This window comes from Corvus moneduloides, chromosome 5 (assembly GCF_009650955.1).
Source record: "Corvus moneduloides isolate bCorMon1 chromosome 5, bCorMon1.pri, whole genome shotgun sequence".
NCBI classification, from domain to species: Eukaryota; Metazoa; Chordata; class Aves; order Passeriformes; family Corvidae; genus Corvus; species Corvus moneduloides.
Window position 1 is genome coordinate 2,397,412 of NC_045480.1, and position 23,547 is coordinate 2,420,958.

Consider the following 23,547-nt stretch of genomic DNA (forward strand, 5'->3'; position numbering starts at 1 on the left):
GTTGGGCTCTCTATCATTTGTTTTCTTGGCTGTTCAGAAGCAGCGAAATCTTGAAAGGTATTTCCCATAAAAACTTGGGTGTCCCATTGTACAAAAGAGAGCAGATTTGGGCTAATAGTAACTAAAAGTCACTATTTAAGACTTCAGAAGTCATAGACCAGCAACATCATGTGTTTCCCAAAGCTGAAATGTGTTTTTATACCTTGTGCACCAGGGGAGATCATGCCTTGTGTTGTGGGGCCCAGCCTAACGATCCCGTTTTCCCTGACAGTTGCACTATCAAGTCCCTTCAGCGACGTCACGTTTGCATCAGCCGACTGGAGAGGCCTCAGAACTGGGGGGAGAACTCCTGTGAGGTCAGATTTGTGATATTGGTCCTGGCTCCTCCCAAGATGGTGAGTTTTGTCTTCTTACTCCAGAACTTCGGGGGTTTCTCCTGAGTTTACTTTGCCTTGGTCTCCTCCTAAATTTAATCAATGTTATTTTTAAAACACAAGGGGATGTGAAAAGGCCTGAGGTCTTCTCAGCAGCTGTCGAGATGATTTATCCTGTTGGTGAGGGGTGGATTAGTGGGCTCTGTCCTTGTCTCATGGCCTGATGGGGAGGAGAGCACTGTGTAGTCCCCATACACACCTGGGATGCACCTAACACTCCATGGATTCCCCTCTCCAGCTTTAGCTGCCATTTTTAGAGGTAAGAAGTGCAGTTCCTTGCTAAAGCCAAGCTTTTGAGAGGCCCTTGTGAGTCTACAGCAAAGGGGTCTGGGTTGCTTTCCAACAGACTTCCTTGATGGGGCTGACATTTACCCTGCACGTGTGGCTGCAGCAGCTGGAGGTGATGTAGCCAAGAGGAAGATGATTCTTTTTTAAGCTCTGTTGCAGTAAGGGTGAGACTTGCTGGGAGCTGCGGTGCTTTTAAGGTCAGGCTGTCCCTGAGGCCCTTTGGGATGTGTTTTCAGAACTTTTAGCACTTGAAACAGCAAGGTTAAAGCTTGCTCAGCTTCTGGTTCTTTGGTGTGGACAAGAATGGCACAGTAGAACACATTTACTGCAATCAGAATATCCTGAGCTGGAAGGGACCCACAAGGATCATCCAAGTCCGACTCCGATATCATGGGGTGCATCAAGGTTAATTGGGGATCACCATCCTGTCTTCCTAGAAAGCACTGGCCTGACCAAGGTGGTTCTTCCAGCTGATGGCTGAATGGTTCAAAGCTCAAGACCTTTTCACACTCCAGCTGGCTGTTTACACCTTGGGGCTGCTGGGTCTGTGCTCCTGGGAGGTGCTGGAGAGGCTGAGGACCTTTTCTGGGACAGGATATGTCCTGATTCAATTTCCTGCTCTTCAATGCTATCTGTGTGACCTTGGGACCTGCTGGTCTGGCCTGTCTCCCTTCCCCCTTCCCCACCACCCTCGTTCAAATGGGAATACTGGTGTTTCCTTCTTTCCCAGGATTTCTGGCAGGTCTTTCCCAACTGATGCTTTTGGCATCGACCTTGAAGCCAACAGGCTGAAAACATATTGATGTTCCTTGTGAAAAGCAGGAGGGAGAACAGCTGGAGCTGTGTGCAGTTCCATGGATCTCTCCCTCATTGTTATCTCGGGCCAGCTACGTGCAAAGCACCCGGCAAACGGCTCCGCATCCGCTCCGATTCCGAGGGTTTGCAATTCCAATGGTCAGCATCAAATTAAGGGAAGGGAATGGAGGCCAACAGAGCTTGCACTTGCCAATGTGCTGTTTTATTTTAAATGGGTTGGTGGAGCCAGCCCTGAGTGCGCATTTCTGGTGCAGCAGTTAAAATAATTAACCTGCTGACAGCAACACATTAAACGGGCCTGGCTGGGGAGGGGAAAAAAAGTCCACAAAACGGGCATTTGTTGTGCAGGGAATCCAGATCCTTGACCTTGCTAATATGGAGGATGGAAAAAAAACTTGAGTTTTCTTGCAAATATCTGTCTTCTCTAAATTGTTCATCTCCCTGGGAAAGGGAGAATGGGAAGAGTGTTGGGAATGTTGAAGCAATCCTTGCAGCATCCAGCCCAAGGATTGTTGCTGCTTAGAGGTGAAAGGTGAAGCCTCTCCTGTGGTGGCAAATCCAGGCTGGTTCACAAGCTCTAAAAGCAAGTCCTAGGGAAAATCCTTCACTTAAATCCAAACTTCTCCCTAGAAACTTCCACTGAATGTTCCCTAGTAAGTGTTTGAAGGGACATTCCTGGTGATGGAATCCCAGAATGGTTTGGGTTGGGAGGGATGTTTAAGACTATCTCATTCCAACTCCCTGCCATGTGCAGGGACACCTTCCACTATCCCAGGTTGCTCCAAGCCCCGTCCAACCTGGCCTTGGACACTTCCAGGGATGGGGCAGCCACAGCTGCTCTGAGCAAACGAGAGAGAGGAGGGTGATGTGAGTGATGGAGGAAGCACAATGTTAGCAATGACTCTGGGACCAGTTCAGTGCCACCCACGGCTGCCCCTCTGCGTCACCCACGCTGAATTATTTGGTTGTGTTCATGGAGAAATTGTTCAGCTGTTCAGTTGTGAATCATGAGAAGCAATTGGGATCAATCACAGATGCTCACTCTTCTCTTCCTGGCAGTGTGAGGAGCTTGGAGGCTCTCCAGGGCTGGGAGGGGAGTGTTTGGGTGTCTCTGATAGTTGCTGCATGATGAGTGTGGAGTGTAGGAGAGGTGGGTGGGTTAAAACTTGGCATTAGAAGGAGCTTTTAATGAGCTGTGGTTCTGTGTAACTTGGCAGGTATTTTACCTGTCCTGGCCACAGCAGGAGCAGGTGAGCAGGTCAGGCCTGGAGAGCTTGGATTTGGTGGGTTTGTGTAGGGATGGGGAGCTCAGCCTCCTTTACTCTTCCCTTTGTATCCAATTTCCATGCTGCCAGGAGCACTAGAAAAGCAGGCTTGGATTCTGCTGGAAGCAAAGATCAGGCCTGTGTCTCACAGAAATATTAAATCCTGAAAATAAGCACTTTTTTCATGTCTGCAAGTCTCCTGTCCCTTCCAAACATTTAGTGAAGACAAACAAGAGCTGCTTGCTGTGTGCTCAGCTGTTTTTTCCCATCCTTTCCCCTCTGTGCCAGTGGTTACTTGAGCTGAGAGCTCCCAACCTCCACTTGTGCTGCCAGAATTGCCCCAGAGTGGCCAAGGGAATTGAGTTTTAATGCCCAGAAAATAGGAATCAGATGAGCACAACAATCTCAGTCTGTGAGATAAGACATCAATACCCGCAGGGACCATGACTGCAGCATCTTTCCACCCCAGGAGCAGCAATGCTGAGGTGCTGGAAGGTAGCAAAGATTTTGTTTGTCTAGTCTTGAAGGGAAACCAGGGATAAAATGCATGCTCAGCATGATTCAGCTTTGGATTGACTTCTGGGAAGTTGATCAAGTAAAGATCGATCAGGGCTTCAGAACCTGTGTTGGTGCCTCCACAGGATCTGCTGTGCTTGTGTGTTCATCTGCAACAGCTTCCAGATGTGCCCTCCTCCCTCAGGTCTCTCTGGGATCCCGGGAGCCAGGCAGGTTCCTCTTCAGAGGGGTAAATTATGGGGTTTACCTTTCAGAAGTGAAGTAAAATCAGCTTAAAAGCGCTTTTTCTGTCTTTTTTTTTTTTTTTTTCTGCTCAGAAAAGCACCAAAACAGCCACAGAAGTGGGCAGGACCTTTGCCACGATGTTTTCAGACATAACCTTCCGGCAGAAACTCCTGGAAACCAAAACTGAGGAGGAGTTCAAGGAGGCCTTAGTGCACCAACGCCACTTGCTGACGGTGGCGAATCAGAGACCCTCAGGGAAGAGCGATGGGCACAAGTCACACGGTAACAAACCACTCAAGGTAAGGCTTGGCCAGTGCCTCTGCCTCCCTGGTGTTCAAATGCATCAATCCAAGGGGATTTGGGGTGAGGAGGTGAACACTTGAGGCCAGTGGATGCAGCAGCATTCCCAGCAAGCTCCCAGCACCGAGGTTTCCCCGAACGACTGCTGTGTGCACATCCACCTTCCTCAGATTCTGCTGTAAATCTCCAAAAAACCACTTCAAAGAGGCAGGTGCTGAAGGGATGCAGAGCAGTTGGGGGTTGAAATGGTTACAGGACTTTGATTCCAGATGCTTAGTCGAGGGTGGGATTAATGGATCACTGCTCCTTGTCAGTCCAAGGTACTTAATCCTTACAATCAGAAGGTTCTGAAGGAAGCTGCTGCTTGTCTTTCCTGCAGCCAAAAGACTTCTTGGCCATCTCTGCACGGTAATTTCATTTAAAAGTTGCCTGTCAGTATTTGGCCTGAATTCTCTCCCTGTTTGATCTGTAGCTCTGTAAAACATTACTTGCTTTGTACTTTAAAGTTCGAGGGAAATGCTGTAACTCAGCTTTCTTTTCTGGAATTTCCTGTGTGTTGGTCATTGCTTTGTTTTTCCGTTCAGAAATCCATTCTTTAACCAGACAGCTTACCTGAAAAACAAACTGCCATCTCCAGCATGCTGCTCCGGTCCCTGCATTACAAATAACCCCAAAGCTTTGGGTTGCCTATAGTGCAGGAGCTGCTTCACTTACCACTTTTATTTTTTTCCCCCCCTGGAATAGATTTAAGGGGTTTGATCTGCACATCTGGAAATGAGCAAAGCTCATGTTTTTCCTGCAGAATCCCCTTGCTTATAGGTAGTGCTTTGAACTTTGCTAGATCCCATACCTGCTCTTAACTTTGCAGAACAAGTCCTGAAACCCTCTTTAGACCCAGGTCATGCAAGGCAGGGATATTTGGAGTAGTAATTTAGGTAAAGTAGGTTTAACCCTTTACACCTTGCCTTTCAGAGGGGTTTTTGTTACAGCACTTGAAGTGTCTGGCTCTGTCTTTTGCTAAAAATAGCAAAAAAAAAGTCTCCAGAGGGTTTTCTGCTGTGTGGTTTGGTGAGGAGGGCTGGATGAGACACTGAGCTGTTGGCCCTGAGACTGGTGATTCCTGCTGGCCTGCTTGGAAAAGCAGCTTTGGCCAGGCAGAATCCTGATTTCTCCAAGCCAGTGCTGTAGAGAGTGACACTTCTTCCTTCAGCTCTTGCTTTTGGCATTGACAGTTGTGGGCCTGGATTTGCTGAACTCTTGTTTTTAAACTGTTTTATCCTTGAGCTCTTGGGAGATGCAGCCTCTCTATCCTCGCCTCACCCTGCCAGCACAAAGAGCTGGGAAGGAGATTTCCTGGCAAGCCAAGCTTTGCCTGGAGAAGTGAGGCTGATTTGAGCCCCTAGGCTGGATTCCTCAGCTCCTGAGAGCCATCTCCAGCATCTCCTCCCCTTGTGGAGAGGAAGCATTTAATACAAGCACAAACCCATGTGAGACCAGGAGTGCAATTTCAACCTTTCAGCCACCCCCAGAGAAATAAATACCCTCAGTGGAGCCCCTGGACTATGACAAGTGAGCTCTCAGGAAGGTGTAAAATCTCTGGGTGACATGAAAATCTGGCCTCCTGGGTCCTGCAGTAATGGGAGAGGAAATGGGCCTTAAATTCTGTGTGAGTGGGATTTTTTTCAAGTGCTTGTTTTTACCTCTGCTGAAATACTGAGGGGGATGTGACAGTCACATTCCCTGCTGTGCCTACAGCACTGTCACTTCGCCTTGGCTCATCTCAGGGGATTATTTAGGCAAGGCTACGTACTCAATCATAATTAAGTCAGCCTGAAATCCTCTTGTTTACTGAGGCATCTAATTGTGATTTTGTTCGTGGAGGAGCCCCTAACAGCTGTGATGTTTTTCTGGCTGTGATTTTGTGTCCTGTGTGGACTTGCTGAGGGAGCTGTGTGTGCTCAGCATCAGCAGGAGGGAGGATACAGAGGATATAGTATTTTTGCACAGACTCGTGTCTCTGATCTCTGTAAAATACTCATGCAGCCCCCCCAGCACTTTTGGGGAGGGCTGAGGAAGGGTCAGAGTTGTTGGAGCAGATATTTTCTGTTTGCCTTTGTAGCTGCTAAGTGCTTGCTTAGCCTCTTCCTCTAACCCAAATAATGGCAAGAAGCTTGGAGGGATTTGTAGAATGGGAAGTGGGAAAACTCATGAACTTCATCTATTTGGATAAGTTGGGGGATAAAAGCAGAACCAAAAAGGGCTGTAACTTTGGAGGCCAGTAAACTTAGTCTTTTATATTTTTAATTTTTTAATCTTCTGTAACTCAGTCTTAAGCAGCCTTCCAGTACTGACAGGAGGGCTGGGGAGGGACTTTTTGCAAGGGCGTGGAGTGGCAGGAGAAGGCGGAATGGCATTAAGCTGAAGGAGGTAGATTTAGATACTGGGAACAAGTTCTTCCTGTGAGGGTGGGGAGGCCCTGGCACAGGGCGCCCAGAGAAGCTGTGGCTGCCCCTGGATCCCTGGAAGAGTCCAAGGCCAGGTTGGACAGGGCTTGGAGCAACCTGGGATAGTGGAAGGTGTCCCTGACTGTGGCAGGGGGTGGCTCTGGATGAGCTTTAAGGTCCCTTCCAAACCAAACCATTCCAGGATTCTGTGGTATCTCTGGTGCAGCTCAGGCTGAGTCTGAGGGTAGGAGAGCAGAGAGGAAAGCTCAGAGGAGGATCAGCCCTACAGAAGGAGCAGCTTTCCCCACAGTTGCCCACTGATGAGGTTTCACTGACATCTCCATACCTTTACCCTCTTTTTAACACTCACACACACAAGAAAGAAGTGCATGAAGGAATCAGGGGGGTCTCAAACATAACCCTCGTGCCTTGTGGGATGAGTTAGGCAGTGCTTTCCTCCTCTGCACACTTCCAGCTGCTTGGAACAGCCTTTGTGCCCCAGAGTCGCCTCCCTCCTGCCCCGGGCCAGGAGCTGCCGTGCTCCTCCTTCCCTGGAAGATGAGACACCCCGAGCATCCTTCTCCCCTGCTCACTGCAGCATGATAAGTAAACATCCCAGTCTGAGGCTATTGTGATTCTCTGGCTGACTCATGCCTTCAGGAATCTCTTTCTGGGGGGAAAAACTAAATTGCTTTTTGAGTGCATCTGGCTTTGATGTCCAACTCTGCCACCAAATATGGTTGAAGCGCAGAGATTTTTCATAAATGCTTAAAATGCAGATGTTTTGCTGGTGTCTGCTGGCAAAACATCTGTCTGCTCATCCTGATTGTTCAGGTTGGAGTTGAAACTGTCCTAAAGTTCAAAAAGTCCTACAGGTGTATTGACAAATTGCAACAGAATTGACTTAAATAGCTGAAATATGAGATGATGCAGTCACTGATAAAGGAGCTGATCCTCTTTTGCACCCCAAGCCCCAGTGCTTGCTGTGCCCAGTGTATTCCTTCTAAAGGAAAAGATTCCCTTCATTATTTTGTTTGTGGTTCTGATCTTCCAGGTGCTGCAAACAGGTGAGTCCCAGGAGAGAAGGCAAAACTGTGTGTAGTCTATTAAATGAGCCCTGTAGTGTCAAGTCCTTTCTAAAGCAAGCATTTTTATCAGTTTCCACATAAACCAGCTGAAGGAAGAGCTCCCTGCTGCTTTGAGATGATCTGTTGGTGTAAATTTTGTGTCTCTGAGTTTTATTTCCCCCCTCACACTCCCTAGCAGAGGTTGTAAGTCTTCTGTGTCTGATTCTGCAACAAATACATGAAATGTTTTAGTGGAGGCAGCTGGGGTTGTTATCACTGCATAAAGGTGCATTTGATTTTCAGAGTGGCTTGTGTACTCTGAGAATAATAGGGAAAAAGCTGGCAGGTGCCTCATTTGTAAGTGTTGCCTACCCTGACGCTGTCCATGTGCTTTCCATAAGGAAGGAGTTGCGAGGAATGGGAGGCTGAGAGGCAATAGCAGCTGTCACATATTCCTGACAAGCTCCTCATTGCCTGTGGTGAGCAGCAGATCCTATCAGCAATTCCACTGCACCTTGCAGGCCCCTGAACTAGGAATAAAAGGCAAAATGTTGGATTTTTGGAACCCTTTCCCAGAGTTTTTATTGTCTTTTAACGGGCAGAAATATGGCTGGGTTATGTGGATTTATTGAAGCTTTTTCCATGTTGATGGAGCTTGAGATGCAGACAGCCTGAATTCCCTCAGTCTCTTTGAGGTCTCCCTTTGCCGTGGCAATGCCAAGGAAGAAGCACTTGCTGGGAATCTTTTTTCAGAGGCTTTATGTGGATTCATGGGAATTTTTGGGCTGGCATCTAAAGGAGAAGTTGTGTGGAGGGGTGGGAAAGGCACCTCTGATGTGTTTAACCCCAGGGCACCCAAGGTCTGATCCTTCCCAGTGGATCTTCAGCTCCCTCACCTGCAAAACCAGGGATGCAGATAGGAATGGGAGGGGGAAAAGGGAAGGAAGGGAGGAAAACAGGGCGGTCTGGGGGATTTTCTCTTTTACAATGCTGTGAGGATATAAACTGAATCACGGTGAGTTTATTTTTATTATCATGACAAGATGGGATTTGAATGCCCTATTCAAAACGAGCCCTCTCGCTCCTATCAGGGTTGAATAAGGAGCTTAATCTCTTTAACAATGCATGAGCCTTTACACTGACACAGCACTTCCTTCCTTTCTTCAGCTGCACGACTTTCTCAATATTGGCAAGGGGATTTCTGATGACATTGCACGAAGATTCCCAGTGTACGCGCTGGACTTCACCGATGGTACGTTGGCCAGTGTTTATGGAAGCACTGCCCCGATTTCGGATTTTTTTTTTGTGATGTGATGTCCTGTTTACAGTGTGCATTCGGTGTGTGCTTTGATATGTGTAACAGCTCTCCTGTCCCTTGTTTAAAAAGCCTTTGGACAAAAGCCTGTGAATGGGCATCGTGGAGCACTAGAGATGAGGCTCCTGCAGCGTTTCCTTAATGAAGGTGCTGGCTGTGCGTGCGTGAGGGTTTTAATTTTTATTAAGCAGTGATTAAATGGATCGATTATTGCTGTGCGTAGACTCAGATCAACTCCTTGCAATCTAATTAGTCAGCACTGGCCTGATAGGCCCTTTCTGCTGCCTCTGCAAGCCGGCTCAACACTAATTATAGTGATGCTGTGGGAGTTGGGAATGCTTAAACAAAATGTGAGCTGCAGTAACTTCAGCCCGGTGTTGTGAAAAACAGGATACGGCTCGTCCGCTGCCGCCAGATCACAGGAGCAGCACACAGTGTTTATAGTGAGCCTCAGCTTTCGGGCTCGATGCAGCTCCCACGGTGGCCTTGGGGGGTTTTAAGAGTTGTTTTCTCCCTTTTTCACTTGCAGACTTTCACTTTCACGAAGGCTGGGAGGAATCTTCAGGGCAAAGCAGGATTACAGAGCCCCAGGCTGACATCAAAACGTGTTTCTCGAAGCTTGTTGGGGAGCTGGTTAATATATTCAATATAATACGCAGGAAGTTTGGATAAAATAGAGAATTAAAGTGTAGGCAGGGAGAATCTTGGAGATTTATCAGATAAGTCAGGAGTTTATCCCTTCCTGCTGTTAAATCCACCTTAGCTCAAGCCTGTGTCCCAGCCTTCCTCAGTGCATGAGTGCTGCGAGGGCTCATGAGATGAGGGTGATCTTCCTTGGATGAGGCATTAAAAAACCAAGATTCCCACCCAAACCCCCAATTTTCAGAGTCTCCTGTTGCAAAGCCACCTTTCACAGGCAGCTTAAGCTCCAGAGAAGCATGGCCAAGGCTGTGGATGTGTGTCCTCACTCCCTTCCCACGAGCGTGGTCACCAGCAGCAGAGGAACGTGGATGAGATGCTGGCTTAGCACAGGTGCTGAGTGCTGGCTGCTTTCTCCAGGTGCTTGTCACTGCAGGGATGAAACTATTTTCAGGAGACTCAGTGTGATGGGAGGGCTAATGCTGACTTCTCTGGGGATTTGAGGGTGTGTTGAGGAGGAGGGGGGATATAAAATGATTTTCAGGGGAGCAGCAAGGAATCTGATAAAACAGAAACATTAATTTTTGGCATGTGCATCACTGGCATCAGCTCTGGCAGGGGATTTCAGCTCGAAATCTGGACACTTCACCTTTGGCTGTTGCTTTCTAGAGCTGTCAAGGGCTCATTTTCATGATAAAGGGATATTGAAGCCCTTGGGAACTGCTGCAGTAGCACCTTGTGGGGACCCGTTCGCCTCAAGACAGAGCAGTGTCTGCTGTGCCTGTCTGAGCACAGCAGGCACAAAACCATCAGATTTTGGTCCTGCAGCCAATCCCAGCCATCAGCAGATTTGGGAACCCACTTCAGGGGCCATGTTGTGGCTCTGATTGCATCCAGATGACCCTGTGGGTGCTGCTTCAGCCCTAGGCTCAGGGCTGTAAGCTCTGCAAACTTTGCATACAATGATGTAGAGAATGGGCATAAAATTGGGATAAAATGCACCTACAGATTAAAAAGTGTCAGTGTTTTGTTACACGTCTTCTGGAGAGTGAAAAAGAGCAGAAAAGAGCCCAGTGAAACTTCAGAACTACTTCAGCCCAAATGGGAGGTTCTCACCTTAGGAGCAGTTGAGCCCTTTCAATAGGATATGAGGAAAAGGGGTTTTTCCAAAAAAACACTGTGAATTTGTATGGCCATTTCTTCCCAGAAACCAGAAATGAGGATGAATTCTTTAAGGAGCTGCTTGAAATGAAAAGCAGATGGAGCATGAAGCATCTGCCATAAACCACTGAGACCAAAGGTGATCAGGAATGTGGAATTCCTGGAGCATCTCAGAGCAGTGGTGCATCAGAGCATGAGGGATTTGAACTATCCAAGTATCTGTGCTCCAGACAGCCACATGGGCACCATCAAAGAGCTCTGAATTACAAAGATTCTGGGTTTTGAGTGGTTGGAGTCTCTAAATCCTCAATCTGAGAAGCATCCCAGGGTTTGGGGTTAGACAGATAAACCCATCAAGGGCAGGGTGATAAATAATGAGGTTTTTGTAGGACCAGCAAATCTTGGGCCAGCTGGAGTTTTGTGGGATTGGTGTTCTTCACACACTGCACAAATTATCCTTAAAGGAATAGTCTTTCTCTGTTATTTTTTCCCCCCTTTTACTCCAGATTAGGAACTCATCGACTTTGTTTTGTGGCAAAGTCTTGCGCATTTTACTGAATGTCCAAGGATCAAGGAAGAGTTTTCTGAACTTTTGCTTCAGGATTTTAGTGATAAAGATGGCTTGTAATAGATGTCTTCCAGCAGGAGCATCTGAAGATGAATAACTGGGTTATGCTGAGCCTGAGAACACCTGTAGTTTTCCTTTAAACTGGAATTTACTCTTTTTGGCATGTGACTGTCACCTTTGTGTGTAGGACTCTATCTTAAAAAACAGAGTGACTCAACTTAATCCTGATCCTGTCAAATAGGCTCAGAGCACTTGTGTGTCATTTTTATTACCCTTTAAGACTCAAACTGTAGGAGCTTCGAGAAATTTCTTTATATTGAGGCTGGTTTGAATGAAGGAGGGGATTCTGCCTGGACTCAGATACAAGATTTCTGAAGCTCCTAAAATTGCTGTCCTCATTCTTCAGCATTATTTTCTGGTACAACCCAGAGAACAAACACAAATGCAGTGCCTGAAGTGCCCAGTGGGAAATTTGAGGTGCCTGAGATTTTTATGGTGAGCTTTGATGCTGTGTTCTTACATAATCCATATCCCTTCACCTCCTGGGGAGGGAAAACAAAGGCAAAAGCAGAGGACTGAGGCTTATTCTCTTTCTCCCAGTTTTTCTGGGCCTTTGTCTTTGGTACATGGCTGTGGTAGGTGGGTAGTTCAGCTGGAAGTGTGGATTTCTCCCTGTCCTTGGTCCTGCAGAGGGTCCCTAACCAGCTCCTGAGGTCTGCTGGCAGCATCCTTGGGATTTACTGTGGTGTTTTGCAGGAGGGAGATCCCCAAAGCTCCCTGCAGTGTGGGCATGCTTGGATGGAAGGCTTGAAAACATTGGAAAAATGGGATTTGAAAGAGAGCTTCTGTCTCACTGGCTGTCTAAGGGAGCTCAGAGCTTAAACCTTGATCTGAACCCAGAGCTGAAACGTTGACCATGGATTGGCTTTGACATGTGCCAAATCCTCATCAGCTCTCCTGCCTTGGCCACCTTGTCTGGCAGGATTGCATTCCTGAGGAAGGAGGGGGAATACAGGGGTTGCAGAGAGGCTTTTCCCGTTCTTTTCCATGCCTCTCCCTCCCTAGATCAGATATGAGGGAGCTTCTGCATCACTCTGCAGCCTTCATCCCTAAATATCACCTGGGTACCAAAGTTTAACATCCTGAACTTGTCATGATTCCCCGAAACATCCAGCCTGGGTTGCTTTGGGGTCTCTTTGTGTCAGTGGTGGATGGGAATGTTCTAAAAATGCAGAAAAGCATCGTGTTTTGTCCGTGGATGTTTCCTTCCAAGAGACCCAGGATTTCCTGGGAAGTGGGCTGAAGGAAGCAGGATGGGAAGGGAAAGGCCTGAGCCTTGATCTGATTTTTCATGCCTCTCAGCTCTCTGCATATGCTTGGCTTCTGCTCCAAACTCCTGGAGTGGATTTCCTTTTCCAGTTAAGTTCTTAGTCCCACTCGTTCCATGATTTGCTCTTCACAGGACTTCAAGGAAGCTTCATCTTCACAACATTGGGCAGAGTCCCGCAGCCATCCCATAAAGGAAAGCCCAGCTTGAGGGCATTAGGAGAAGCTTGTAATTCTGGGTTTTACAGTGTTTTTAGTATTAAAAAGCAATTTTTTTTTTTAAAATCAGGGCTTTCATAGACTCATCCTTGCTGCTGAGCTCCAGGTCAGTGTAATTAAACTTTCTTTGCGTGGGATATTTCAGAGAATTGGGAAGGAACATTAACAGCCAGTTCAGAGAATGTCCATCATTTGTGATTTTGATTTAGTAAATGTGCAATTAGTGCACTTAAGGAGCTGTAAACCCAGTTTGTGGCGCTGCTGGTCGTTAGCTTACTGCTGTGGAATCCCAAGCAAAGTGAGGCCAGAATTGCTGCTGTTTCCCCTGAAACTGTAACCTTGTCTGTACAAACTGTGCCTTCTCAGAAATCCAGACAGGTAAAATGGAACTGTCACGCTGATGAACATAATTGCTTCCCATTCCAGCGTGTGGCTGTGCCTCAATTTCAGGGGATTGCTCCTGTAACAGTCAGCTACTCACATTCCACAGCTGGACCGAGAGTTGATTTGCTGTTATGAATTTACATGGTGCAGGTGGAGTGACACCTTTGTCAGTGGCTTTATGAGCCTGTCACAGATGAAATGCCATCATAAAGCAGCCCACCTTCTTCTGAATGAAGCCATGGGCTGCAAAACATCCTGAAAATGCTCGCCAGATGTTGGCTTTAAAAAGGCAGAAAGGTAAATCGTGGTTAATGCTGGATTTCAGTGTCTGTGGCAGGCGGATCTGTACAAGGAGAGGCAATGTTTGGTCATGACTGCAATTAAAGAGTGAGCAATCAGCTTGGGGAAGGAGTGTGTTTCATCTGGTGTAATTATTGTCTCCATTACAAAGTGAATTTTGCTGCCCACCAGAAGGATTCTTGATCCTAGAATCTTACCTGGATGATTATGAATTAAAGAAAGTGCTGGAAGTCTTGGACCCAGCCATTATGAATCACAGAATCATTGAAGCTGGAAAAAACCTCCAAGATTGAGTCCAAGCTGTGCCCAATCCCCACCTTGTCACCCAGCCCAGAGCACTGAGTGCCACCTCCAGTCCTTCCTTGGACACCTCCAGAGATGGGCACTCACTGCCTCCCTGGGCAGCCCATTCCAGTGTTTAACAACCCTTTCCATGAGGAAATTCCTCCTGATGCCCTACTGAACCTCCCCTGGTACAGCTTGAGGCCAAGTCTTTACGTGGCATAAGGAGCTCCATGACCAGCAAGGGCTCCTTTGCCAGGACTGAGACTGAAAATGAGCTTTTGTGATGCCCTTCAAGGCTTCCTCCTTCTGCCCTCTCATCCTACTGTTTAACTACCTGAACCTTTTTAAAAACAGGTATTATTTGCTTCTCTTGACCTGGCTGAACTTTCAGAAATTATTTCAGAGCTTCCAGGCATTTTTGCCCGTGACCTTTCATATTGGAAGGACTCCCTTGCCCAAAAAGCAGTATTTTGGAGTGACAGAGAATCCTCTGAACCAGGGTGTGGCTGTGTCTATTTATGGAACCACCCCTCAGTCCTGTTTGTCCTGCCAAATCCTTCCTTTTCTCTAAAGGTCTCAGGCAGTTTGGAGTGTGAGGTAGGAGCCTGCAGCTATTGGACTCGGGATCATGGGAAGTCTTCATCTGTGAGAATTAAATTCCAGGCCCTTTGGGTTGCCAGGAGTGGTCAGGAATGTGACCTGTGGTTTCTGAATCTTCCCAATAAATTGAAAGGAATTTGCCTGGGAACAGCTGGTCCGATGACTCCGGAAAGGTCAAGCTCATATTTGCATGCTTGAGATGTCTCTTGTCGGGTTTTAGCCTGGAGTTTGAGGATGCTGAGCCTCAGAAGTGCTGTTTGTGTCTGTTCCTCTCCTGTCTGCAAGCAGGCACCTCACAAGGTGTCCTTTATTAGTGTGGCTGCCTGTCCATTACACATCACCTTTGATTTCTGGGTTTTTACATCCTCCTCCCATCCTTATCTCTGCCCTGCAAATGGTGCAGAAAGCAGATGTTAGATAAGATCCCAAAGTCATTGAGAGATTTTTGTTCTTTTCATTGCAGTGATAGAGATTTTCAGTGTGGCACCAATAACCTCTAAAGCCAAGCCCTCCCTTATCTGATCCAACTCATTGGATTTTACCTCTCTCAGCAAGGGACTGATGCTGCAAAAGCTTAGGTCGGTGTTTGGGAACTCGGGGCAGATGGCTGTGTGGGAATTCTCTGCTCTGGAGCCTTCCAGAAGGGGAATTGGGCAGCTCCAAGCTCTTCCAGCTGTCTGAGAGGAAGAGCACCATCAAGGATGGTGGCACAGGCAGGCTGAAGGCTGAGGAGACTTTCTCCAGTGCGTCCTTTCTGTTCTGTGGAAAAACTTGTGTTCTCCTGGAGCAATATCAGCTGTTGTCATCTCATCCTTTCTCCTGTGCATCCCCAGTGAGCTCATATCACACATCAGCCTGAAAACAGGAAAGGGAAGGGAAGCTACTTCAGAGGCTCTTAAATTCATATTCTGACACTTTAATTCTCTTTCTGGCTGCTTTGTGTTTTGGCCTGGTGTGTTTTTTCCGATGGAGACGAGAGGGGTGAGTGGATGGAAAGAGAGAGGCTGTTCTTCCAGCAGGGCCTGTTAAAGCAAATCTCAGTGTAGCCATTCCTGACCTCTGGGGCTGTTTGTTTTTGTGTCCTGCTGCCACTTTTTGGCTCAGGGTGGCATATTATTGATTCAAACCTACAGCCTTAGGCTTCTGTCTAGGGAAAAATGAAGTGCTTCACCTTTTCCTGCCCAAGACAAGAGATCATCATGAAGCTCATTCGGGGGACAGTGCAGAATATCTCTGAAGTTGATATGAAAAAGGCAGGGGGTGGGCATTTGTGAACCCTAAACTTACAGTTTCTGCCTTGATCCTCTTCCAAGCTTTGGGGAATGGCAAAACTGAGCAAAAGGCTTCTTGTGTTTCCTGTTTTGATGATGTCAGAAATGTCTGGTGGCAGTTTTGGTGCTACTTCTGGTCCCAGGTGAACAAAAGCGTGGCTGTGAGAAATCAGATGTTAACAATTCCGTTACATGTTCGAAGTGGGGACTGAATTTCTACTTTTTCTCAACGTGAAAAGAACTGATGGTGCCTGTGGCTGATGTGAGGAGGCTTTCAGTGCTTTACCAACATGATTTGTGTTGTGGTTTGCCCCAGGTATTATTGGGAACAACAAAGCGATAGGAAAATACATCACAACTATGATCTTTCTGTACTTTGCCTGCCTCCTTCCATCCATTGCCTTCGGGTCCCTCAATGATGAAAATACCCGAGGAGCTATTGGTGAGTTCATCTCTTCTGTGCTTCTTAAATTTACTTTGTGCATCTGATTTTGTGCATTTGATTCCACGTATTCCAAATGTAGTTCTGGGCACAGAAAATTCTGATAGTTTTTATTTATGGGGGGAAAACAAACCCAAAACCACGACTGAAAGATATTTTTTCTAATTAAGTTCATGACTTTTATAGAAAACCAGAAAAAATGAACACTGCTTTGGGTTGTGTCATCTGACTTGGACTGATACTGATGTATGCTACTGTATTTTTGAATTATGCTGACTTAATGTAATTATTTGCACATTTTTCCTGGTACAAACTCCTGTGCTTTTGACCTGGATTTGATTGCCTATATTCAAACCCCCAGGACAGAGCTAAACATCATCCTTTCTCCCAGCTGTAGAAGTAGTTCATGCTGCTGTCACTGTTCAAATCCTGCCCTGAAGGCCTCCACAAACACTGGTTATGTCTTATAGCTGTTTAAAATAAAATAAATATATTTAAAATGTATATATAAAACATAACAATACACAGAAAAAATCCCAGAGTCCACCAATTAGCTGAACATCTGGAAGCCTAAACTGTGGGTACAAATAAAGGCTCACTTTTTGATTTCACAGTGTTACCTCTGTACCCTTGAAAACATTTCTCTGACTCCTAAGTGGTTGGTTTCTCTGCCCTGTGGGTGCTCCTGGAGCAGGGGGGGATTGACCCAAATCCCTGGTTTTGTTTCCATCCTCCCCAATTCCAGATGTGCGGAAGACAATCTTCGGGCAGTGCATTGGAGGGCTGCTCTACGCCCTCTTCTCGGGGCAGCCCCTCGTTGTGCTCCTGACCACAGCTCCCTTGGCCCTCTACATCAATGGTGAGTCTGCTACAGGTTTGCACCAGGGGATTGAGGGGTTGCAACTTCCTGTGAGAGCTTTGCAGTCCTGGCAGAGCTTGTATTTGTTAGATAAATGGATATTTCAGGGCTGCTATCAGGGAAAGGTTCTCCCCCCAGAGAGTGGTGGGGTGCTGGAGCAGGCTCCCCAGGGAAGTGACAGGGCACAAAGCCAAAGAACGCTTGGACAAGGCTCTCAGACACATCATGAGGTTGTTGGGGTGTCCTGTGCAGGGCCAGGAGTTGGATCGATGATCCTGGTGGGGCCCTTCCAGTTCGGGATGTTCTGGGATTCTCCAAAACCTGAATCAAATTCCTCCCCTTTCCATCACCATCAGAATCAAAATATCCTGAGTTAGAAGGGACCCACAGGGATCATCGAGACCAACCCCTGGTTTACTTCAAGTTGTTTTTCTAAAGAAATCATTTTGCAGCGAAAAAACTTCATGAAAATAAGCATTTCTTCAGCTTCAGTGAGAAAATCTTGGTTTTCTCATGTGGCTGCACTTAACCAGCTTGTGACTAGTTTTTTTTTTGGGTTAGTTTGTTGAGGGTTTTTTTTTAAATTGATGTTTTAAAGTGTGATCAGCAGCTTTTCAGGTACTACAAGCTGGTCTTAGTGAAAGAGAGTCAAGCAAGGGAACAAGCTCAGTGTAGGGATAATCAGAGGATGGGCTATGACCAGCTGGAAAGAGCAGCTAGGAGACCCCTTGCTCAACAGCATCTCAAAGTATCAGCAAGAGCAAATTCCAACAGTTTTTGTGACCTCAATCCATAGGAAAAATGCTTTGAGAAGGGGGGGAGAATATTTTTCCAAGTGTCTCTCCCCGTTTCTAGTGATGGAAGGGGAGAACAGTTTGTGTTGATCCTGTGTACCTCTGGAAGTGCAGGAATATGGATTTAATGGTATCTGTAATAAATGCCTTGGGGTGAAGTCTTGAAATGGGTTCTTTTTGGCACGGAGCAGATGGGAATCACTGGGTGGCCGTGACAGGAGTTGATTGTGACACGTGAATGCTTCACTTTTGCAGTCATCCGAGGAATCTGTGATGACTACAACTTGGATTTCAGCGCTTTCTATGCCTGGATTGGGCTGTGGAACAGCTTTTTCCTTGTGATCTACTCCCTCTTTAATTTCAGCCTTCTGATGAAGCTCTTTAAAAGGTAGCTATTTGCAAGAAGTTGTATTTTGATCTGATTGTTCTTCAAATGAAAAAATTACACATTCCACAAGCTCCTTAATTACAAACTTGCTGCAAAATGTGTTTTGTGAGATGAGGCAAGTATCATTTTGGTTTATTGTTCCAGCTTGAAAGAAGTTCTCTGATTGGCTGGGTTTTGTTTCTAAGTTGGAGCCTAACTCAAATTGGTATATTTTCATGTAAATTGATGAACATGCTGCTTTTTCTTTGAACAGAGTTGAATGCAGCGCTGTTAATTCCTGGGCTTTTTCCACAGGTCAACAGAAGAAATAATTGCACTTTTTATATCCATCACATTTGTGCTCGATGCCATCAAAGGCATTATTAAAGGTAAGTCTTACAACAGCGTTTTTCAGAGCAGATCTCTGCTTTGCTGCCTTGTCAAAAGCAAGCACAGGGCTGCAAAAACGTGTGATGTTTGCTTGTTCGGTGTTCGTTCAAAGTCCCCAGGGGAAAAAAGAAAATCAGTGTGTGAGATGGAAGCAGCCCTTTGTCAGCAGTTTACCTGGGTGTGCAGAATTTTCAGCAGCTCTAATTTCAGTTGGTTGAGACAGAATTGGTTTCTAAATTTTCACCAGATGGGCAAAGCATGACGTTATTGATGTGAGAGCCTTCTCCTGATACCAGGCTGCTTTTCATGGTCCTGGCAAAAAAAAGAGTCCAATTTAAATGCAGTGTATGTAGTCCTTTTTCCTTGACATGTTGTCCAAACTCTGTGGAGGGGAGTTGAAAGGTGGGTTGAGATTTCCTGGTTTTCCCTGAGCTCTGAGACATTTCTTTAATGGCAGTACAAGGACTGCAGTGCCTCCAGCACGTTCCTGAAGCTCCTCTGCCCTTTCCAGCCACTTGGTTTTCCTATTTCTGGGTTAAACTCTAAATCTCAGTGGAGAGCCTTGGGGTTTACAAATTCCTCTGACACTTCTCTCCCTCCCCACCAGGACTGGTAGGAGGTGTTTGAGAAGGTGAATCATGGTAGCAGAAATACCTTGTGAGTGGCAGCTTTTCTGTTCATCCCAGTGAGGAATTGGCCAATACCCCATTCCTTGATTTTTATGACCTGTTGTCCAACATCCCAAAGTTTGGGCCATCCTTTGAAATCCTTCAGGATATACCCAAGCACACTCCTTGTTTTTCAGACACTCGAGCTTGCAGGGGAATGCTTTCCAAGAGATTTGACACTGCAGAGCAATTTGAAGTGAGACACTTTCTCACTTCACTGGGAATCCTTGATTTGCCTTGTGTGCTTTGATTGTGCAATCGGAGGGGTTTTTCCCTCTGCAGATCACCTGCATCTTTTAAATATCCTGCTTAGAGCTTGGTGAGGGAGAAGTTGTTCTGGGATAGTCATTGACTCTGTGGCTGTGAGCTTTGCTCAGTGCCCTGTCCTGGGGGCGTGGGACAGTCTCCTTGTGGCACTCAGGTGGTCCTCAACAGAACATTCAGCTGCTCTGTAAAAATCGGCAAATACTCACAAATTTTTTGTAGCTCAGAGCTGATCTCCCATAGCAGGGGTGTGGGGTGCAGGTCAAAAGTGCAGGAAGCATCCATGTCTGCCAGAGTTTCAGGAATATGGCAGTAAATCCTTGGAGTATTGCAGTGGGAACAGGAGAAGATCCTGTAAGACAAGGGGCAGTGGCCTTACTGACAGAAACCAGGTTTCAATTGGATATTAGGGAGAAATTCTTCCCTGTGAGGGTGGGGAGGCCCTGGCACAGGGTGCCCAGAGAAGCTGTGGCTGCCCCTGGATCCCTGGAAGTGTCCAAGGCCAGGTTGGACAGAGCTTGGATCCACCTGGGCTGGTGGAAGGTGTCCCTGCCCATGGCAGGGGGTGGAATGAGATGATCTTTAAGGTCCCTTCAACCCAAACCATTCTGTGATTTTAGGTGTGATTAGAGAACCAGTTGAGTTCTCTTTGTACTGTGAAAGGGTGAATTTATAGGAATGATGGTAATAAAGTCACACCAACACTCCTTTGCCAGCTCATGTTGGTTCAGCTGCATTTGGGAGCATTCAGGGCATCCACAGATGGGACCAAAGCTGTTTCCAGATGCAGGAGGGCACCGGTGCTGGCAGGCACAGCCTTTATCCTAAACTCTCTTAGAGCCCATATTTAAAAACACGACACCAGTGCAACTCATGGCCACAGGCTCATCTTTGTTCCTCCCCTCCTGTTTTCGAGGAGGTGATGGTTTGCTGCTGCCACCTCCTCCTCCCACTCAAAATTTCAGTTGAGCAGTTCAGGAGGAAGTGAAAGCTGTTTTTTTCTCCATGCTGTTTAAAAGCCTCCTGGTAATGCCTTATCCAGCTGGCAGCAACTCTGGGCTTCCTGAGTGCCAGGGGACAATGCCACCTCTGCCCAGATGTTTTCCCAGCCTGTTCATAGCCGTGATTTTTTGCAAGGTACACATGCAGGAAAGGAGGGGGAGGGACCTGCCCTGCAGAGGAACCAAAACCCTGAACGTTCGCGCTGTCCCGGTGACACTTTGTTTTTGCTGCCTGGCCTGGCCACCGAGGCTGTATTTGTTTGATCTTGACATCTGCACTGGGCAGGAAATGGTGGTGAGCCAGGCAGAGGAAAACAAAGCCAGCTCGTGTTGTTGGAGGCTGGAGAAGGGCTCAGCCTCAGCCAGGGCACCGCCAGTTCCACTGCTCTCTCTGAATGTTGGCAGTGAGGTTCACTGAGCTCTGGTGTGAAAACAAACTCTAAATGCTCAGGAATCAAATCCTTCCCAGCAAGGTGGTATGGGATAAAGGTCTCCACTCTCCATCTTGGCGTATTCTCATTAATTAAAATACAAGAGTAAAGCAAGGTTTTTTCCTCTATCCAGGAGGGGCTGGAGCAATCCTGCCTGGTTTGGTGCATATAAATTGAATTGCAGCCTCAGAGATGGAGCGTGCAGCGATGTAGTCAAGCTGAGCACAGGGCACCAAAGATCAGCCCTAAATACATTATTCCAATATAACCCAGCCCTAAATACGTTACTGTGATACAGCCATGTGTGGGAGCTTGAGAAAATCTGCGAGACACAAAACAAAGTCACTTGTTTCTTACTCATTGCAGTCCAGATCTTAATCCAGAGGAATGCAAATACATTCTGCACAGTTCCCAGGTGGTTTGTGCTGCTGGTTTCACAGCTGTGTCTCTAGGACTCAGTAGCACTTAAGGTGAGCAGGCTTTTCCCCCTGGCCAGCTGTGGATTCCCAGGAAATGCTGCCAGAATCATTTTTGTCAGGACAAAAGCGTCCTTTGGCATTCAGAGCTGGAAAGTGCAAATCCTCCCACAGCCTGTTCTATGCCAGGCTGTGGGTCCTGGCAGTGCCCCGGGCCCCATTTACCTGTTAGCAGAGCAGGTGTGTGTGTGTCCTGCCAGGGCTGAGGCAGCTGGAGCACGGAGGGAGGAAATAAAGGAGAGCAGAGCCTCTTCCGTACCATGCCATAGGGAACACGTGGCGCTAACCGGGGTCAGGGTGGGATTGCTCCTCGCTGGGGGAACCTTTCTGCTGCTTTAAGGGGATCTCCTCACTCCTGGCTGCTCTTGGTGCAGTTTGAGAGGTTAAATTTTGAGCTGTAAACCTTCTGTGATGTCTAAATTTATGTACAGATGTGCTGAATGTGAGGCAGTCTTGTCTCTTGTGGCCTACGTGCCACGCTGCCCTCATCCACTTGTGGAATGCCCAGACTCCTTTTAAATCACCTTTAAATCCTTTTAAAGGTGATATAAGAAAGATCATTACTGCATTTAAAATGGCTTCATGGCTGAACTCAGGACATTTTACACTGAGGTGAGCTCCAAACCAGCAGTAACACAACCTGGGCTTCGGCCACTCAAGGTGGTTGCAAATACCAGTTGGGCTGCACAAGGATGTACAAAGTTTGTTTTCAAATATTTAGAATTAATTTGTCTTCCCTGCTTTCCCTGTGGCCGCTGCAGATGGAAAAGCTGAAATGTTTGAGGCTTTCAGAACCTGGATTATTATTTGAGGGTGGGGGAAATGTTAGGAGGTGCATCAGAACCTAAGCTGCAGGTGGCTGTGCTTCTGTCTAGAGAGGGTGGTCTTGCCCTGAAGTTCTCTGTGTAAAGTTTGAAGGGGTATTTGGACTGAAATGAAGGAAGGTAGAGGGACTGCAAAGCTCTGGCGCGGTGGTTTCCATCCTCCTGTATTTCCCAGGGAAATTGTGGATGCTGCATGTTGCCATCTGAGCAGATACTGTGGGAAAGCCCAATTCCCATCTCCTGGTTTTACATCCTCCTTGTGACTCCTCAGGCTGTTGTTCCCCAAAGAGGTTAAATGATCCCAAAACCGTATTTATACACTTGAAGCCAGCCAGTGCCATAGAAATGGGAACACAGTAAATGCTCAAGAGCAAGAGGGTCTTTACAGCTGTCCATTCCTTGTATCGATGCCTTTAAGCTGATCTAAAACATTTATGGACAGTCCCAGGGGCTTCACGGGGTGTTTTGCTCATGCAGGTTTACTTCTGGTGCTCTGTAACTCTAATTTGCATTGTAAATTCAAATGTTCTGCCAGGTTTTGCACATCAGCAACACTTACCTCTAAAATCTGGACTAGCCTTGGAAGAAAAGTAATTACTGTACACTGTGTAATCCACTTAAGGATCTGTGCAGCCTGGCTGGTCTCAGTGTTTCCAGAGAACCCTGATGGAATTTGTTTGCCAGGCTGCTGAAAGCAGGTGTCTATATAGAAATATTTATATGTATATCTAAGAGCAGTGCTTCCAGTGTTGGGAACAAAACCACATAATTAGCCCTGGAAGTCCTTACAGTGTTGCTTTATGGATTCATTTAACTCTTAGCTGTTAAAATAAGTGAAAAAATCAATTTATGAAGCGCTGGCTTCCTGAGAGCGACAGCTCTGATTTCTTTCTGCTGGGTTGAGAAGCAGAGCTAGAAACCAGGTGAAGCAGAACATTAATGCTGCATGATCAAGCAAAAAACCCACTTTGTTTTACTTGCTTTGATTGTCACACTCCTCTGCTAACGCTTGCCTGTTGGTTGTTTGTGCAGTTTTTAAGAAATATTACCACCACGGGCACACAGGAGACAGTTACTCGGGAAAAACACGGGCTGATGCTATCCCAGGCCTCGACATCAACACCACCTTCTTGATGAACTCCTCAGTGAGCGAGAACCAGACCTGCCCTCATGATGGGCACTATGGGCGTGAGACCGCCGTCCTCAGCCTCATGCTGATGTTGGGAACCCTTTGGCTCGGCCACACGCTCTATCAGTTTAAGAAAAGGTGAGTTCTTTGGAGCTCAGACTGCTGATTATTTCATGTTCCCTGTGAGGGAATCATTAACAGCTCAGATCTTAATTCTGCAACCCAGGAAAATCAGATGGAAGCCAAAGGCAGGGATGAACTTGGCAGAGCCACCTGGAAATACTCCCAGCAGGACAAAATGTTCGCTCAGTGGATGATGCCCTTCCCTCTTGTGAGGTTTGGCCTCACAAATGACTTCCCAAAAAAGCTTTGGGTTCCCAATTCACGTTGGGACCCCTGTAACTCCCTCCAAACAGGCATTGAACCGCTTTGCTGGGCAGAAATTCCTGATGGTGCAGGAAGGTCTAAAGGGAATGTAC

At 46.8% G+C, this 23,547-nt stretch overlaps 1 protein-coding gene across 6 annotated transcripts in view; it reads left to right on the forward strand.

Annotated features, from left to right (window-relative positions):
• SLC4A11 (solute carrier family 4 member 11) overlaps window positions 1-23,547 on the forward strand; it is a 93,913-nt gene that overhangs the window by 52,513 nt on the left and 17,853 nt on the right. For all 6 annotated transcript variants that reach the window (XM_032109094.1, XM_032109092.1, XM_032109093.1 and 3 more), the window contains 8 exons: window positions 272-395; window positions 3,637-3,843; window positions 8,523-8,607; window positions 15,740-15,865; window positions 16,611-16,724; window positions 17,774-17,906; window positions 18,201-18,274; window positions 22,972-23,206. In XM_032109094.1, coding sequence (XP_031964985.1) covers window positions 272-395; window positions 3,637-3,843; window positions 8,523-8,607; window positions 15,740-15,865; window positions 16,611-16,724; window positions 17,774-17,906; window positions 18,201-18,274; window positions 22,972-23,206 — 1,098 coding nt within the window. The remainder of the gene's footprint in view (window positions 1-271; window positions 396-3,636; window positions 3,844-8,522; window positions 8,608-15,739; window positions 15,866-16,610; window positions 16,725-17,773; window positions 17,907-18,200; window positions 18,275-22,971; window positions 23,207-23,547) is intronic.